This window comes from Ahaetulla prasina, chromosome 3, assembly GCF_028640845.1.
Source record: "Ahaetulla prasina isolate Xishuangbanna chromosome 3, ASM2864084v1, whole genome shotgun sequence".
Classification (NCBI taxonomy): domain Eukaryota; kingdom Metazoa; phylum Chordata; class Lepidosauria; order Squamata; family Colubridae; genus Ahaetulla; species Ahaetulla prasina.
Window position 1 is genome coordinate 163,568,195 of NC_080541.1, and position 19,780 is coordinate 163,587,974.

General features: G+C 37.6%; 1 protein-coding gene across 6 annotated transcripts in view; it reads left to right on the forward strand.

Moving 5' to 3' along the window:
• The window catches only part of DOCK7 (dedicator of cytokinesis 7), a 132,618-nt gene that overhangs the window by 100,740 nt on the left and 12,098 nt on the right, over positions 1 to 19,780 (forward strand). For 4 of the 6 annotated variants that reach the window (XM_058178705.1, XM_058178712.1, XM_058178709.1 and 1 more), the window contains exons 37-42: positions 490 to 648; positions 2,548 to 2,648; positions 2,737 to 2,929; positions 4,956 to 5,099; positions 6,079 to 6,210; positions 9,886 to 9,900. In XM_058178705.1, the coding sequence (XP_058034688.1) occupies positions 490 to 648; positions 2,548 to 2,648; positions 2,737 to 2,929; positions 4,956 to 5,099; positions 6,079 to 6,210; positions 9,886 to 9,900 (744 nt within the window). The remainder of the gene's footprint in view (positions 1 to 489; positions 649 to 2,547; positions 2,649 to 2,736; positions 2,930 to 4,955; positions 5,100 to 6,078; positions 6,211 to 9,885; positions 9,901 to 19,780) is intronic. The other 2 variants (XM_058178706.1, XM_058178707.1) reach the window with 2 other exon arrangements.

Consider the following 19,780-nt stretch of genomic DNA (forward strand, 5'->3'; position numbering starts at 1 on the left):
TTTCTTTCTTTTAAGAATATAAACATCTGGAACCAGATGGCTTCAAAAATCATACAACTAAACCAATACATAAATACTATTCTTATCTCTTTTTTAAAGTAATAGCAGGTAAACTTTTGGTACTGAGGAAAGTCATGTAGGCTGGGAGGGGATGGATAATTACATTTCTTTTTCACTAGCGGGGGTACAGCTAACTTCTTTTTGTTCTACGTTGGTCACTTGGTTTAGCGTATCTGTCTTAATTTTTTACTGAATAATTTTAGGAAAAAAATGTGTTACTTTCATTTGCCTGCTCTATAGCCAAATTTAATAGTTCAGTCTTGGAGAACTTCAGATACTAGGAGAAAGAGTATTGGGGGGGCTTTGGTTCAGATGCCTTTAACAAGATTATTTTCTGTTTTTGGGTTTACGAAATTTATGAAGCTTTTCTTTTTGAAAAACTATTCTTATTAACAGATTAATGACTTAGAGGTAATTTGTTTGTTTCAGAACTTTGCTAGAGTGAAAATGCAGGTGACTATGTCACTCTCATCTCTAGTGGGAACATCTCAAAATTTTAATGAAGAGTTTCTGAGACGTTCTCTGAAGACCATTTTGACTTATGCTGAAGAGGATCTGGAACTGAAGGAGACAACCTTCCCTGATCAGGTTAAAGAAAATTATCATTTAGCATGGAAAAATACAAGTAACCTTTGCTTAATGACCATTCAAAGTTATGACGGCCTCCCAAAAAATTACTTAATATCATCCTCAAAGTTATGTGTGCTACACAGACCTGCCCCTGCAGCCATGGGATTGCATTTGGGGACTTGGCAGCCAGCTCACATTTATGACCAATTGCAGCAACTACAATATGACAGCTATTTGGGATGTTTCTTGCTGGTTTTCAGTCAAAATACGTCCATTACTAAAATCAGTCATAAAATTTGAGCCATTAACAGCAAATTAAAAGCAAAATATCAGAGTCAATTGTGATTATTCATTTCATTTATTAAATTTATATGCCATCCATCTCACTCTTGAAGTGATTTCGGATGACTTACAGGACTACCTGTAAGCGTATTTAATTCCTTAGAGACTTCTTGTATCAATATTTAAGAGCTTGGTGCTTTGACAAAATTGTAAGTAAACAACCCTGAAACTACTGCATAAAGCAACATGATTCCCTTGCTTTAAACCACAATGTAGCTCAGTCCAATACCAGTTCTACAGGTCCTCTGATACTTACAACACTTAGAAGAAGGGCTTTCTGTGCATGGGCAGGAATTTCTTACAACTTTTGCAATTGCTGGGCTATGGGAAGCGATGCAAAGCAGCTTATTAATGGTAATCAGATTGTCTGTTTGCTTTGATGAGGTAAACGCACCATGAAGCAACTTGTTCAGGCAAATCAAAGCTGCCCTTCACAGACTATGGAAATCCTTAATTTTCAGTCTATGCTTTTTTAGATTTGGTGAAAAAACAAGTATTTTTCTTTGAACATAGCAAGTGTTCATTCTCAGAAGGTCTGATCGATGCAGAATCTTAGAAGAGTTATTGGTGCAAAAATGTGAAGTAAATATTTAGAGGTGGTTGAAAATGTAAAGTAAAATTCCTGGAAGTCAGCACAGATAGTTGAAGTTAAAATTAAATGGGTGTATTGACCCAGGTTGTAGTTTGGATAAAAACATCACTTTCAAAATTGGTTGAAATTTGAATTGACTTTTTAATTTATATTGTAAATGTGTTTTGCAAAATTTTGTTGGTTTTTTTTCTAGCATTAGTAGTTTATATGGGGCAGGGGAATAATGATATTGGGCTTAGTAGAAATCTGATATCTGATACAATGAATAACAATACAAAAATTGAATAAGACAAGTAATTCTAAACCAGACTAAACTAATGATGTATCAAGGTGCTGGTTACCACCTTTAAAGCGCTCCATGGCTTAGGGCCCGGGTACTTACGGGACCGCCTGCTGTTACCTCATGCCTCCCACCGACCCGTGCGCTCTCACAGAGAGGGTCTTCTCAGGGTGCCGTCCACCAAGCAATGTCGGGTGGCGGCCCACAGGGGAAGGGCCTTCTCTGTGGGAGCACCTACTCTCTGGAACGAACTTCCCCCCAGTTTACGTCAATTACCCGACCTTCGGACCTTTCGCTGGGAATTGAAAACCTATCTATTTATCCAAGCGGGCCTGGCCTGAATTTTAAATTTTTAAATTTCTAAATTTTTTTTCAATTTTAATAATTTTATTGGGTATTTTAATATGGTCAATTTGACGGTTTTAATTTTGGCCTTTTTGAATAAGTTTTTTAATTGTTATTTTAAGTTTGTATATTTAACTGTTTTAATGTAGGCTGTACACCGCCCTGAGTCCTTCGGGAGAAGGGCGGTATAAAAATTTAAATAATAAATAAATAAATAAATAAATTTTTAGTTCTGTCAAAGTTTGCTACCAGGCTTTGAGCAATGAGTAAATTATATATTAACAGATTCATATATAAATATATATAATATATAAATAAACAAGTATAAATTTATTTTTTTCGTGTTTCATATTTTCAGGTACAGGATCTTGTGTTCAATCTCCATATGATCCTCTCGGATACAGTTAAAATGAAGGAACACCAGGAAGATCCGGAAATGCTAATTGACTTGATGTACAGGTGGGATTTATGGAGTTTGCTTCTCTCTCAGAAAACACGGGCAAAGAAATACACATTAACATGAATCTTCTGGCTTTTCAAAAACTAGAATTGCGAAAGGATACCAGAATTCCCCAGATCTACGACTAACCTGGCTGCAGAACATGGCTGGAAAACACTCCGCCAGAAATAACCACGCCGAATCAGCACAATGTTTGGTTCACTCTGCAGCTCTGGTGGCTGAATATCTAAGCATGCTGGAGGATCGGAAATATCTCCCTGTGGGATGTGTTACATTTCAGGTACTTCGTTTTTTAATTTCCTAGATTATAAAACTGGATCGTACAGGTAGTCCTCAATTTACAACAGTTCATTTAGTGACCATTCAAAGTTGCAACCGCACTGAACAAAATGACTTATGACCATTTTTCACACTTATGACCATTGATGCATCCCCATGTCACGTGACCAAAATTCAGATGCTTGGCAACTGACTCATATTTATGACAGTTGCAGTGTCCCAGGTCATGGCATCACTTTTTGTGACCTGCCAAGCAAAGTCGACAGGGAAGCAGATTCACTTAACAACCGTGTGACTAACTTAACAACCACAGTGATTCACTTAACAACTGTGGTAAGAAAGGTTGTAAAATGAGGCATGCCTCATTTAACAAATGTCTCGCTTAGCAACATAAATTTTGGCCTCAATTGTTTCCGTAAGTCAAGGACTACGTCATATAAAGTCCAAGAAAGCATAACTTGGTAGTGTTATGAAATTACTATATTAAGAAAGTAATCCTAAGTGGGAAAGAAGACTCCTTCAGATAGCTATTTCCTATGGATTGTGCCAAGAGCTGAGGGAAAAAATGTTGGGCATTACAAGAATTGAGCAGAACACGGTACTCCTTGACTTACAACCATTCATTTATGACCATTTGAAGTTACAGCCCTGAAAAAGTGACTTATGACCCATTTTTTAATCTTACGATCGTTGCAGCATCCCCATGGTCACGTGATCAAATTTCCGACTTTCAGCAACTGCCATGTATTTATGATGGTGGCAGTGTCCCAGAGTCATGTGATCGCCTTTTGCAACCTTCTGACAAGCAAAGTCAATTGGGGAGCCAGATTTTTTTTTATTTTTTTGTTTACATTTATACCCCGCCCTTCTCCGAAGACTCAGGGCGGCTTACAGTGTATAAGGCAATAGTCTCATTCTATTTGTATATTTTTACAAAGTCAACTTATTGCCCCCCCAACAATCTGGGTCCTCATTTTACCTACCTTATAAAGGATGGAAGGCTGAGTCAACCTTGGGCCGGGCTCGAACCTGCAGTAATTGCAGGCTACTGTGTTCTTAATAACAGGCTTTTACCAGCGTGATTCACTTAGCCATGTTACTAACTTAACAATTCTTTCAAGAAAGGTGGTAAAATGGAGCAAAACTCATTTAGCAACTGTCTTGCGTAGCAACAGACAGTTTGGGGTCAATTGCAGTTGTAAGTCAAAAATTAACTGTTAATGTTAAAATTAATGCTCTACTTTAAGAACATTCTCTTGATATTCCTGGTAGGAAAGCTAGTTGTATATTTTTCCATTTGCAGGGGTCTTCCCAGTGGAATGTATATTATGCGCACTGCATATATTAGAATTACACCTCCCAAAATATCTAGTTAGACATTTGATCATGAACTGACTGGTCATCTTAAAAGTTGTGATTCTCATCTTTCCAGTGGGCGTTAGGTTGAGGAAAGTTCATCTGAAGCAAACTCTGTGACTTGGCTCTTTTACTGACTATTTTGACAAAATTCAAAGAACCTCCAATACAGAAAGATAAACTGTTGGAATTGTAGTTGTCGTACCAGCAATGAAAAATACCAGGAAATGCTGGTACTATATTAGATGAGGCCCACAGAATGATTGCATCAGTCCCAACGGAAGTTACAGCAAGTAGGAGAAAGTTCAGAGATTCAAGGTTTGGGGAAAGTTATGTAAGAATTATCACAAATAAGTGTGTTGTCATAATCTGTATATATTTAACTGTGTGCTCTTCATGAATGAGTGTTCATCTACATTAATCTAAGCCAATTGCTTTACAAAACAAAATGATAACTTTCAGGCATAATCTGAACATCATTGTAATAGCTTTTCTTAATTTTCACTATCTGTGGAGATTCTCTCTGATAAACCATAAAAGGGAATATGGCTTTTATTACCAGATTAGTCCCATTATACTGAAATATAATTGCACATCAAAGAAAAGATTTAGTGCTTTGGTCAGATTTGCATATTATCATTAATGAAAGTAATTGCTTTATATTTCCTCAGAACGTTTCTTCAAATGTTCTAGAAGAATCTGCAGTTTCTGATGATGTGGTCTCTCCAGATGAAGAAGGGATATGTTCTGGAAAGTATTTTACTGAAGTGGGTCTGGTTGGACTACTGGAGCAAGCTGCAGCCTGTTTTTCCATGGTAGAAGAATTTCATACTTTCTGTATTTCGTCTGGTAATTTCTTATAGCTACGTAGAATAGATCAGAGTTCCCCAGTGTGTCTGGCTTTGCGGACCAGCAGGGTGGGGGAGAAGGGATGGTTCCACAGAAGCATCTGGCAAGCATGCGCACTTGCAGCTCCACTTACACGAGCAGAGTGCATACGTGCCTGCTGTTCACACAAATGGAGCACACACGCTTGCCCACTGCTCTTGCAAGTGAGGATGGGTGTGTGTGTGTGCATACACTCGCCAGCCATTTCCATGGCCCTGTTACAGTCTCTTCACGGCCTACTAGTGGGTCGTGGCCCACAAGTTGGGGACCTCTGGTGTAGATGATACGTGATGTAAATATTTGAAAGCACTGAGCACTCAGAGGTAAACATGAAACATCTCCACCAGTGGGTTTACATTTCAGTTGCTTAACTGAACCGAAATGGAATAGGAGTGAAAGGAATATTGACTGGATTGTATATGGATAAGATTACACTCTTTGTGCTATTAGGAGAGTAACCAAAGTCAGTTTTCAAACACTTTTAGTTAGCCAACTGTAACATAACTGCAACTGTAACATGTGCTCAAAATTTGCTATTAAGCCTTTTAGTTCAGCAACGGGACTCCTTTGAAATCTTCTTTAGACTGAAAGTGAAAGAAATTTGAAGACAAGGGCAGTTACGTTTTGTTTATGCAAATAATGGGGCTATTTTTTTCAACCCTCTGAAAGGCAGTGGAAAGAAGGAAATGGCTGATGGATACCTAGATGCCTTTTCATGGAATGTATAAAAAGGAACACTCAGAATTATTCTGTGCTCTAGATTATATTCTCTTATAGTTACGAAAGTATAGCAAATGAGCTTTTCAGTTTCTTTGTCATAATGAAGCATTTTTATCATGTGCTGCACTTAGGATGTTTATTTTCTTGGTGAAGCAATAGATCCATCTGACATGCAGTTTTTTGTAGGCTGGTATGTATGAAGCGGTCAACGAGGTTTACAAAATCCTTATTCCAATTCATGAAGCTAACAGAGATGCCAAGAAACTGGCCACAATTCATGGTAAACTCCAGGATGCATTCAGCAAGATAGTTCATCAGGTAATGCCTGTGGGATGTATGGCAAGAAAGCGGCAAAATATATCAGCCTGATTTTCTGTTAGACCAATGCGCTTTGTCAGAACAGCACAATATAGAAGATGGCCATTACAAAGTGTTCAATCAGCTTGGGTGGCAAAACAATGGCTAAATAGTTCTTCTAATTTTTCTAGAGCCACCTACTTAAATCAGGTGGCAATTATTGTGTCCATTGGTACATTCTATTCTGTGCCTATTGTACAAACAAAAAGCTGACTCCACAAAACATGAAAGAATTGAGTGCAATTATTATGCGGGCCATTTTCCCCATTAGGCTTTAGTCATTTATTGATTTATCCAGTTTATATAACCATCTATCCAAGAAACTCTGGATGGCGAACAAACCAAAACAAAAAAATGACATTAAAACAAAAAACAACTGAAACTTTATCAACTCTCAGTAAAAACACAAACCACCACACACTTGCAACTATGCTGGAGCTCCCAAACTCAGTAAGTTGAGTGCTCAGTGCACTTGATTGGCAGGTACCTATTTTAGGTCCTGCAGCTGATGCCTTGTTTATCCAAACTGTCCTGACTTGTACAGATGGTGGGAATGTAGATGGCTGTATCTTTGGATGTAGCGAACTGGATGGCATCCTGTTGCTAAAAACTATACCAACAGCTAGTAAGCTTTTTATGACATGGCCAAAGCAAAGAGAAATGTTCCATTGCAAATAATTTTCCCTTTTCAAAAGGTCAGAAAGTAAACTCTGATTCCGGGCTACTTGAAAAATTGCTGGTTTCTTGGTCACCAGACATATAACACTCCCCTTCTGCCTTTCTGGCCCAGAGTCAACTCCAATGCTGTGATTCCTTCTGATCTGGTTTTGCGTTGGCACTAATTTTAACCTTGGATGACATGACTAAGTTTGTTCAAGGCTTACCTTTTTACATGCATTTGGAACAAGACTTGAAGCAAAAGAGATAACTATAACCGTAATAAACCAGAGGTTTGGATTTGAATATAGCAAGAACTGTTGGGACCGTTAAGCTGAGAAGGTTTTGGAAAATGAGTGGGTTGAGATCTTATGGGACTTTAAAATCTAAACAGCACATTGGTCATAACATCCTGATTTATTGAAATGAAGAGTGTCTGGGTCATTGATGTTGCTATTCTAGGTGATGCTAGGTTTGAGGAAAATGAATCTGAAAATATTGTGAAATATGGGACTTGCAGATTAAATAGTAATGAAAATATAATCCACTATTATAGTAATCATGACTGCAGTCCCTGGAGAAATACCTAAAGGCCAATATTTGGAAATTAGGAACAGCCTAATTTTACTAAAAAAGAAAAATCCACCTTGCTTGATACTGCCTATATTTTTAGAGGCTACTTTGATATTTCTTAGATCTTTGGTCTATACAGATAATATACAATATTGTAAATGCCATTTATATAATTTGGAGAAAATTTGCAATGATTAAGAAATTTAAAAATAATTTGAGCGCTTGTAGAAAATAAACTTTATTTTGATTCATGTACTAAAACTCTCTGAAACCTGAATCTTACAGGTAGCCCTCAGTTTGGCCATTCGTTTAGTAATGGTTCAAAGTTACAACAGTGTTTTAAAAAGGGACTTATAACTACTTGGGATCATTGCAGCATCCCGGCAGACATGTGATCACAATTCCAGCCCTTGGCAGTCAGTTCCCACTTAAGACAGTTGCTGCATCCTGCAGGCGTGTGTTCAACCTTTGTGACTTTCCCATCCAAGCTCCCACAAGCAAAATCAATGGGGAAGCAAGCAGGAGGTTGCAAGTCACAGTCATACAGTGTTTCACTCAATTGATTATGGGTGATTCGCTTAATGACCATAGCAAAAAGTCATAAAATCAGGTGATTCCTCTCTTAATGACTGCACTGCTTAACAATAAAGTTATCTGGTCCTAGTTGTGGTTATAAGTGGAGGACTAGGTAACCCTCCGCTTGCTATTGCATTTGGGTCCAGAATATCGGTTGTTGAGCAAAGCAGTTGTTAACCAAGACACTAGGTGAGCACTTTGCTAAACAATTGCAATCCCAGGTCTTCCAGTTGCTGTCATTAAGTGGAGTGTCATGGAGAGAGTCTAGGCCTTTGGGTGGGATGGGGTGGCGAGATGGCCGGAGCATGCCTCCACATTCATGAGGCCTGGCCCCATTCCCCACTCCACCATGCTTGGGAGACTTGGGGCCTTTCCCTTCCACACCAAGCTCGGATCTACTTACCTTAGTATTATTCTAGAACTGATTGCCAAGGCCACCAATTCCGTCTTGCAAGTCAGCCCCATTATCTCAATGAAATGGAAGGCTCCTTCTCCAAACCAAACATTTTGAAGAAAGGGTCTTCTGAATGATTGCTTTCACTAGCACTTTAGCCAGATATGAAGTCTGCTTCAGCCTTTCAGAAGGCTGGAATTCATTGGTGTTTTTTCCTCGCCTAATGCTGCTAGCAAAGGCCAGCCTTCTGAGCCTTTCAGAAGGCTGGCATTGATTGGTGCTCGCCCCTTCCCAAATGGTAGCAGACATCAGCCTTCTGAACTGCTCAGGAGGCTGGCATTTAGTAGCTGTTTTGCCAGATTCGAGGTCTGTCCCTCCAGTGGAGGATTTTTCTTCCTTGCCAGGAGAAGAGGGGAAATCCCTCAGTGCACCAGGGAAACTGACCTCAAATCCTCCATCCTCTCTGCTTGCAATCTTCTCTGCTGTCTTCTTCTGACTTCACCATTTACTTTCTGGGGAAGCCAGCAGAGAAGATTGCAAATAGCGATCACATGATTGCAGGGCACTTGACAACAGATGATAAATGTGAACAGGTTGCTAAGCACCTGAAATGCAATCATGTAGTCATGGGGGATGAAGCCCTCACCATTTAGGGTGACTTGGAGGCGCTTTACAGACTGTAAAGCATCAGTTCTGAGGCCGTCGTAAATATGAATGGTCGTAAAATGATCGGTTATAAGTCAAGGACTATCTGTACCAGCATTGCACAACAAACACTGCATAAAAATTATTGCATAACTCATGCCCAAAGTTTGAATTTCTCCAGTCTGACATTAACCTGACTCTCAGGCTGAAATGGTGAATATGTTGCAGTGGTAAGAGAGGTTTCATATTCTCATTTGATTCTCAGATCTTTATAATCCAAAAAAAGAAGAAGAAGAATTGGACGGACACACAGACACACACAAATACACTGTGTGTATTTATGGTTTCACTGTGTGTATGTATGGGCCAGGAGTTTGTATATTTGCCAATGCAATGGAGCCCAGGGTTGTAATCTCTGTACTCCTATCATTAAACCCCTTTATGTTGGGTATTTTCTTTATCACGTTCCCCTTCAAATTTCACAATGAAGAGAAAGGAACAGATAGAACAGAACATCTATATAGGAGGAAACATGCATGGTCACATCATCTGCAGAGTTAGCCTTCAATGCATTCAGCAAAAATATCTTATTTCCATAGGTGGTTCTTTCCCATATGATGTTTCTTCTGGTGGAATGAAAAAAAACCACAACCCTGCTAATGTAAATACGTGGCCCCTAAAAATCATTAAACCATTGTAGATGTATACTGTTTTATTGTTGATGGCATGCCAAGAAAGTTCTGCATTTGCTTCTGTTACATACTTTTTTTTTTTTACTTTTTATTATACAGAGTACTGGCTGGGAGGTAGGTAATGTTTTAGCTAGTAAAAAAGACTAATAGATTGGTTTGATATTTCCTGCCAATGCTTTGCCCGCATATGCTAGTTGTGGGTATCTGTTGCTGTCTGCTATTGATTGACCTGAATTAATTAACCAAAAAGTATTAGTAAAACTGTTGTGGTCATTTTAGACAATTTAGGTAGTGCATGAATTATGACACTAATGAGGTTCTTTGGGGAATGAACCATTTTTACCATTGCAAGTTTGTTGTTTTTGTTAATTTTATTTCTCATCTATATTGACTTAGAATATCATTTCTTCCTACCATGTTCTTACCCCCAACACAGGGGTCGATTTAAGTTCCAATGTTCAAGAAATTTGAATGCAAAAATGCATAAGTTTACTCATATCATAACACATAACAAGTATTTATTTATGAATTGTATATACTTGTCTCTTGTACAAAACTGAAACAAAAACCAAATTAATTCAGATTAACACTTAGCTCCCAAACACCCAGTTAGAGCACGGGTTTCAAGTACCTCATTGAGTAAATATATTTTCTTTGATTATGTGATGCGTAATTTCAATGTCTCTAATACTTTTCAAATTACATTATGATCCAGTGCAAAAATTGGCAACCCGTAAAAGTAGCTGTGACTTCAGCAACCGCAAATCTAAATATAACCTCCCAACTTTATCTCATTTGTATAACATTATTCAGTCTTAATTTTCTAGTAAGGGCCACAGTAAAATATTTAAGATAGATGTTTAATAAATACAGTCATTCATTTAGGTCAAAACTGGAAAGTTATGGTTAATAGTTTCAAACTAATCAGAATATTTTCTTACACAAAGGGCAAACAAAATAACAGTAACACACTTTTGAATTTTGTAATTTGAGATCTTGATCTGATACAAACTTTTCTTAGTTTTAGAAGTGATTTAATGGTAGAAATGAAAAATTAAATAATTTTTTTAAAAGCCAAATCTATAGATGTCATATCAGTTTTATTTCTCTTTTTTATCATCAGTGGTCTTTTTTGCTGAAGCCCAAAACTATTCCTGGTATTGCCTTAAATTTAAATCAAATCAGTGTTAAGAAAATAAAAAAAGCTTCTCCCGTCTTTTGCCTCCCTGCATGTTCTGTTGACCATTATTTGAAATTCTGAATGCTGAAGTCTAGTGTATCTGATAGAGAGCTGTGAGGAGTGGCTAGTTTAGAAGAACAACCAAGATTGTCAGATTCATTTGTACAACAGATTTTTTTATACAGAGGGTCCTCGACTTACAACAGTTCATTTAATGACCTTCAAAGTTACAACGGCACTGAAAAAGGTGACTTGTGATCATTTTTCACATGACCATTCAAGCATCTCCATGGTCACGTGATCAAAATTCAGATGCTTGGCAACTGGTTCATATTTATGACGGTTGCAGTATCCCAAAATCATGTGATCACCTTTTGTGATGTTCTGACCAGCAAAGTCAATGGGGAAGCCAGATTCAATTAACAGCTGTGTTACTAACTTAACAAATCCAGTGATTCACTTAACAGCTGTTGCAGGAAAGGTCGTAAAAGGGGGCAAAATTCACTTAACAACTGTCTCACTTAGCAACAGAAATGTTGGACTCAATTGTGGTTGTTAGTCGAGGACAACCTGTATTTCATAGTTTCAGTGATATTCATGCACTTCAAACAGAACACAGAGAAATTCATCAGATGTAACTTTTCCACATGAATCTTTCAGCCAGAAAAGGTGGAAACTTTCAAAAGGCTACACACTTTTTTCATAAATTGGGATTAAGAATTTTGCAGGTTTAAGTGCAACATGTCCAATTGATTGCAGTTTACCATACCTCGGTGTTTCTCTACCTGGGCCCCTTTAAGATGTGTGAACTTCAACTTCCAGAATTCCCAAGATAGCGATGCTGGCTGGGGAATTTTGGGAGTTGAAGTCCACACATTTTAAAGTGACCTAGGCTGAGAAACTGTATACTACATCCATGAAAGTGATATGCAAATTGAACTGATTAAATTACGAGCTAAGTAAAAATATAATATATTTTTTTTTAAAAAATCTTTTAACTTTTGTTTTTGTGGAAAAGCCCCTCTTTTTGGCGCAGGAGTTGCCCTCTTCTCGTTTGGTATTTTGCCTCTTTAATTCCTAATTGCGTCGTGTTCCCATGGAATCCACTGCAGTTAAGCATGTAGGTCCTGAATTAATATCAGTGGAAACGCATTGCATGTGGCCTCCTTATAATTGTGTGGAATATGTGCTAACAAAATGTTGATCGTCCTCTGAAAATAATGCCAGCATATTGTATCCAAATACTTATTATTCATGTGGAGAAGTTTTAGATGAGATTTTAAAAAATCTGCACCTTCGTTTGGTGTCGCAATAGTTACATATATAGTTGTTTTAATCAGTCTCCTATACCCATAAAATGTACTGTGAGAATAATGTTTTCTGCTTTTTCCTGGCTCATGCTCCTTTATTTTGATCATTCCCACTGCAGAACTGGGATCATTAGAACTTTTGCTTAGGAAGGCACTTAGAGCCAAAGATTCTCAGAGCATATGAGGTCAGATTTCCTGGACCCATGGCCATTTAGCTTCAAGAAAGACCCTCCTGGATTCAGATTTTGTTTTGAAACCCATTGTGCAACTTTGCAGCACCTAAATGCTTTCTCACAGAAGAAAATCCAAGCATGGCCACACACCGTCTACGTAGGCCTACTATAGGTGGTCCTCGACTTACAGCCATAATTGAGCCCTAAATTTCCTTTGCTAAGTGAGGCGGTTGTTAAGTGACTTTTGCCCCATTTTACCATCTTTTGTGCCCCAATTGTTAAGCAAATCACTGTAGAAGTTAAGTGAATCATGCAGTCATTAAGCGAATATGGCTTCCTTTATTGACTGCTTGCTGGGAAGCCACCTGGGAAGGTTACATAGATAGTGAGCAAATGATGCCAGGACAATAAATACATGCCAGTTGAAATTTTGGTCACATGGCCATGGGGATGCTTCAAGGGCCATAGGTTTGGAAACCGCTCATAAGTCACATTTTTCAGTGCCGTTTTAACCTGGAACGGTCACTAAATGAATGGTTGTAAGTCGAAGACCCCCTATAATTACAAATCTGGAGGTTGATCAGACTTTATAACAGTTTAGCAAGAAATGATAAATAGTTTCCATTTATTATTTCCACTACAAACCCTGGCTATTTTGGGAAAAATAGGGCCTAAGCCAATTTAGTTTTTCAATTTTCTCATTTTTGACATCAGGAGAAATCAAAAGCATTTGCCCTCCTAGTAGCAATATCTATCCCTATGAGTTTTATCTCTCTTATAAGGAAGGATTTCCCATTGAGGTTAATACAAGTAGTCCTCAACTTACAAGTGGTCTCTTAGTGACCATTCAAAGTTACAATGGCACTGAAAAAAAGTGACTTATGGCCATTTTTCACACTTAGCAGCATCCCATAGTCCCATGATTTACATTGACAACTGACTCACATTTATGACGGTTGCAGTGTCCCGTCTTCACCTTTTGTGAACTTCTGGCAAGCAAATTCACTGGGGAAGCCAGATTCACTTAACCACCGTGTTAAACTGCAGTGATTCAACAGTTAACAAATGGGCCAAGAAAAGTCATAAAATTAACACATTTCTCAGCAACATAAATGCTGGGCTCAGTTGTGGTCGTATGTTGAGGACTACCTGTAGTTGGCACAAATCTGTTGCAAGAGACAAACAGATACAAAGGGACAGATGAGGCACTCCCGGCTATTCAGTGACCAGTTAATGGAGGACAGCCTAAGGGGAGTCTTTTCAATGTGTGTGATGCTAAATCGACCCCTGAAATACACCCTCTCCTCAATTACGATTTTAACATAGTCAAGGAATGTTTTATTGCATGGTAAAACACACCCATGGTTTATGTTCTTGTCCACTGCTTTGCACTTGACATCTCCTCTTGCTGGACATTTCTCCCAATGTGGCCTTTAATCCCCCATTGCATGCTTTTTAGCCAGTTCTTATTTTGTAGAGTGCTTGTTTGCCTTTATTTGCTGCCAAATGCTGCTTATTTGTTTTTTGATTTTCCTTAATTAAAATACTTTCTGTTTTCTCCTCTATTGCCCTGGTTGCTGATTCTCCTCCCCACTTTTACTATTGTCTGTTGTGGTAAGTTCCTACTAAGTTGTTGATGATTCTTAACACCATGGCATCCCTCAATAATTTCTTTTTTTAAAAAAATTATTTAATCAAAGACTTATGCCAGCTCAGGGGTTTATGAAATGCCATATAAATTCTCCTCAATTTGGGCTGGTGGGAAGGAAGGAAATTACCTCAGAGACTGATTGGGTTACCATTGATGGAGTGAGTAGGTTTTTTTTTCTCAAGTAAGTTTGGATGGCCTTCAGAATTTGGGTTATGAATTCAAAAGCTGAATTAAATAGGAAATCGCTGGAACAAAACTTTTTGGCATTAATCTTTCTATTTCAGATTATAAAATATCATTGTAGTCTAGAATTAGATATTTGGGGATATTTTCATCTACCTGTTGGAAACAACAGGAGTAAGATGGACAGTGATTTTAGTTATTTTTGGTGAAGTAAACCCAGTTGGCAAAGCTTTTGGTCTATATGCAGAAGAAAAAAAATAAAACTTTACACCTAGCAGGTATTTACCATGCATAATAACATATTATGAACCCTTCATAAATCATGATGGCTGTATACCCACTCTGCCAGATCTATAATGACTCTACAGCGTTCACCTTCATTCTCTTTGCCTCCCCAGGACTATTATTTTTCTCAAAATAATAGACATAAATGCTTTTATAATATCTTCCTTACTCATAACTGCATTTTGCATCGCTCAGAAACAAAGACCATGGAGTATTAATGTGTTTTATGGCTTGAAAGCAAGGGGTTTGATTTTCGTGAATACCTTTGATCAATATCAGAGTTTCCATATAGATAATGTTCCACGTTCTGAACAATAACATGATACCCTATGATGTTATTGGCCTCTCCATTTTCTGCCTGTTTATGCTTCATTTCATTCCAGCATGTTTTGTATTCACTTCATTCCAAAAATTTTCCCAGGAACTGACCCATCAATGCATTCCCATCTCCCTAAATAAATGGAAGCTGAATGGAAAGAGACTTCCTTTCATACGCCAATTCCTAATTTGTCTTGGGTGACCATTGTTTTAGAATTATGGTAATCTGTTTGAAACTCATTATCACAGAATACTTCTAATTAATTACATGGCAGCAAGCATTTTCTTAACTCTTTCATGTAGATTGTAAGTAAGATAATTGGGAAATAAAGTTTGAAGAAATTAAAGCCCAGAAATTCAGTAACATTTGGAGCATCAACAGATTCACTGTTCCGAATTGTTAGGGAACGTTGCCTTACCAACCTGATAAAGAAAGATGTACATTTTCTAGGTACAGTAATCAAGCAGATACCTTACCTAAAGATACCTAAAATAAGAACAGTCTTAGGGTTTGCACAGTGGGCTGGTGCATTGGAGGCCATTTTGCTTTCAAAGACCAAACTAGCTAGGCCACATAATAATTGGCTTAGAGCAGACTTGAGCTGTTTATGGCCCCCAGGCCATATCTGGTCCTTTAACTGTCCCTGCCCAGCCCACGTGGATTGCTTTTATTTTGAAAGCGGCTGCTATTTCCCCCGCCCCCAAATATACTTTTATGCATGCGTGTATGCATGCCTATGCACCTTCACAGCCTTATTAGTTCTGCACTCCGTGATAGTCCTAGTTTCCGATGTGACCCTTTGTGAAAGTTAATTGCCCACCCCGGCTTAGAGGACCAAATGAATTGTTAAGATTCCCTCTGTGATAAGCCTGTTTCAGTGTAGGAGTAAGTAATGCCAGCTATAAAATTGCCTAACATTGACTAGCTTCCCCACTCTAGAGAACCTAAGATTAATATTTTTCCTTCCATGCAAGAAAAAAAAAGCAGTTACAATGGATACTAAATATTAAAACTGTAGGGCTATATGTGTATACTTTCAATGTACAGGCTTTTTGCCTCTGTGTGTAAACAAGTTTGTTTGTGGCAGAAGCTTTCTTCTTGTGTAAAATTGTCAAAGTGGACAGCACATTGACAGTCACCCTAAATAACTCTGTCCATGCTTTGAGTAAGGGAATAGATTTTGTATTTTTTTCATTTTTCCCTGATATCACCTGTGAGACAAAATCTCTGGCTGTATCTTTACCTAGTTTTATGCTCCCTAAAACAATTTGCAGTTTGCCCATTTTAATTCAATTTTAGATTAATACTTGTTCTTCCCACTTGCAAAATTCCAGGATGGACAATAATAAAAAACTAGAATATGCAATTAAATATACACTAGCATGTGTTTGCTCTGTTCACAGCAAATATGCTAGATTAAAAGGTTCAGTTAATAATACTATTTTACTGTATGCTTGTTCATTGACCAAAATCTTAGACTTATTGTGTTCCCCAAAACAGCTAGCAGTTTGAAGTTATGAACAGTGACATTTTTAACAAAGACTTCTTGTCGGCTCATGCAAATGTTATTTGGATTTAGAAAATGCAACACATCTAAATCTTTGGTTTTAAGAAAGCACTGGAATCAGATGGCACTGTAGAATGCATCTTCTTTAACAATTTACTTATGTCATATAAGGACATCCATCCATTGTGTACCCACATCCAGGCAGTGTGTAGAGGTAATCTTTCAGAACTAGATACTCAAGACTGCACACAGCTTGAGCCAACCCCTCCCCCCCAATTATTCTCCTTTTCTCAGCCAATCCCTTGTTTTTGTTTTTGTTTTTTTGTTTTTTTTTAACTTCTCTCATTTCTCTCATTCTCTCATTTCTTTTTTGACCATATCCATCCAGCTGTCAGTTGGAGAAATCTAAACTGCAAACTCAGAGCTAGACCAAGGTCACATGCAGCCTTAAACGCTGTGAATAGCCTTTTACTGAAAGCTGTAGCCAAACACCCAGCGCACTCTTCACAGAGCTGAGTTTTACTTTTAAACTGTGTTCGTTTGATGATCACCTGGACAGATGATCAAAGAAATCTGTGGTGGCTCTGATTATATCAGTTAGCACACTGTTTGGAAATGAAGAGCATACAGCTTTTTAGTTTAACAGATTTAAAATATAATAATTAGGGGGAGGGAGGGGGATGCAAATTTTTCTGTCTCTGTTTTATCTCCCCATGAGTCTGTGGGTAGAATAAAAAATAAAACTATAGAAAATATCCTCATTGTAGCAAGACAGCTCTTAAATCCTGTTTGTAGAATATGATTTTATTCTTTTTTTTTTAAATAAAAAAATCATTTTTATAAAAACCTTGGAGATATATGAGGACTGAGCCTGATTTGAGAGTGACCAGGTTTTTGTATTTCCATAAGTAATTACACTTTTAAATGATCCAATTAAATGTATTAATTAAAGTAAGTGTATTATTAAAAATACATCTTCATTTAAGCCATACAAATGTTTGGTTTATGGTCTTAGAACTACACAAGATAGAAATGATATTAATGTCCTTTGTTTATTTGGCCAATAGTTTAATTGACAAACAAGTCTAAAAGTTGCATCTGTGTTCACACTTGCAACCCTGGTGTTCAGTTAACAACCATAGAGTCACTTAATGTCCAGGATGATTTGCATAATGACCTTCATAAAAATAGTCATAAAATCAGATCCGATTCAACTTATGACCATAATGATTTCCGACAGAAATTCTCATCCAAGTTGTGGTTATAAGTTGAGGAGTAGTTGCTTGACAATTCTATCTATAAAAAGTGAAACTTTAGCACCTCTTTTCAAATTATTCCACATTATAGACTGGTGGGCTTTTTCAGAAAAGGTGTGCCATGGTATGCAAATCCAATCAACCTATTGGCTCTAAACAGCCAGAATTAGCCACATAGTCTTGTTTTAAAAAATATATATCTGGAAGTTTGTAAATGGTAGCCTTTATCAGTAAATGCAAATCACTTGATACTTGTTATTAGTAGTGTTAGAAGAAACGAAAGCTCACCTTTTCCTCTAAGACTCAAAGCTGAATTTAAAAATGTGAGTTTAAATTTATATGGTTAAAATTGTTCATATCACAGTTCCATGAATGCAAGACAGAAAATTATTTTTTCTATTTATGTAATAAGCAAACGTGGCATTGATTCTATGTTGTGTTGCCCATTTCCCTTCCCTCACCAAGGCAAATTACCTTATTTTCACTGACAATCTATCCTAGGAATGTTTAGCATTTAGTATCCTACACAAGAAATTTTTGTGCTGCAGATATTGTTATATTGCAGCACAATATTGATATTGCAGATATTGAACTTATGTGACTTCAAAGGGGTGACCCTCACCCCTGCTGCTCACATAATGAGTTCTTTGCCTTTTAAAAACTGGGCTTGGTTGCATTTGATGGTGATGAAACCCTATTTTCTAAAACAAGGGTTTCTGAATCTAGCAACTTTAAGACTTACGGATTTTAACTGCCAGAGTTCCTCAGCCAGCCATGCTGGCAGAGGAATTCTGGGAATTGAGGTCCACAAGTCTTAAAGTTGCCAAGTTTGGAGATTCCTGTTCTGAAAGGAGGGAAGACACCAATAAGCATTGGAAGAACAGGCCTGGCTCCAATCTTGAATAGTAATTTAATTCATAATTAATAGTTAAAATTTTAATTGCTTGAATGATCAGGTCCTGTACAAAACCGCAATAGGCAGCTCTTTTCCCTTGAAGCTTTTTGCAAATTGCAATCTGAGCATCTTCCTGAAAATTTCTCTGTTCAGGCTAAAGTAGCTGGAAACTAAGTCAGGGACTTCATTTAACTCTTTTCTCCTCTATTAAACATATTTTGAAACATAGTAATGGGACACATCATTCAAAATATTTCTGTGTGGTTGGTGTTTTTTTTTTTTTTTAAGAAAAAGGAGAAAGGTAGTGCACAGAATATAATTGTGCCATGAGAGTCAAGGTGAACATTTGGAGTCCTTTTCTCAGCCATATTTGTTCAAGCAGTGTGATCTTTTTGTGGGGGAGGAAATTCCAGGATTGGTAACCTTAATTTCAAACCCCATGCTGCTTTGTGTCTTTCAGTTAGTTGTTGTCTTTATAAAATAGTGCACTTTTCAGTTTTGCTGCTATAAATCAGGGATAAGCATTCCGGTGCCTTCCAGATGCCTTCCATTGCAATTCCCATAATCCGTGGTTAGTACGTCAATGGTCATGGATTCTGGGTATTGTAATCTCAATAGTCTGGAAAACACTAGTTGCTATCCTTGGCATTAGTGTTGCTTTGATTAAATGCCCAAGTGAAAGGAACTGCATGGGAACCTATAAAGAATAAACAGGACATTTCCCATCCTATGGAACTCTGCACCCCATTACCCAAGACCACCTAGACATGCACATGGTTTTCATGGCACAAAGGGAGAACTGGCAGGCAAAACTTCCTTAAACCATAACCATTATTCCTATACTGCATAGAGGATAGAGTGATGACCTGTATCCCTTGCAGTGTTGGCAATGCAAATTTTATTACTACAAACAGAAGAATTTCAACTGTCACTGATATTTGAGCTGCAGACACAGGGTATAGATCTCCAGAATAGTGGTTGGAGAAAGTTTGGTGACAGTATAACTAAAATCATCTTCCTAAATTGTTTTCATTTCTTCTAGAAGATAAAATTATACTTGAGAACAACTCTAGTGTTACCATGACAGTCTCCACTCTACATTATACAGAGAGTCAACCATTACTTATGATATATTGGGACAATGTCATGTGCATTGCATAGCAAGGTGGAACTTCCTTAAACCAAGATTGCTGTTTCAATCTTTGGCCATTGTTTTAAGAGAAGTTACAAATAAC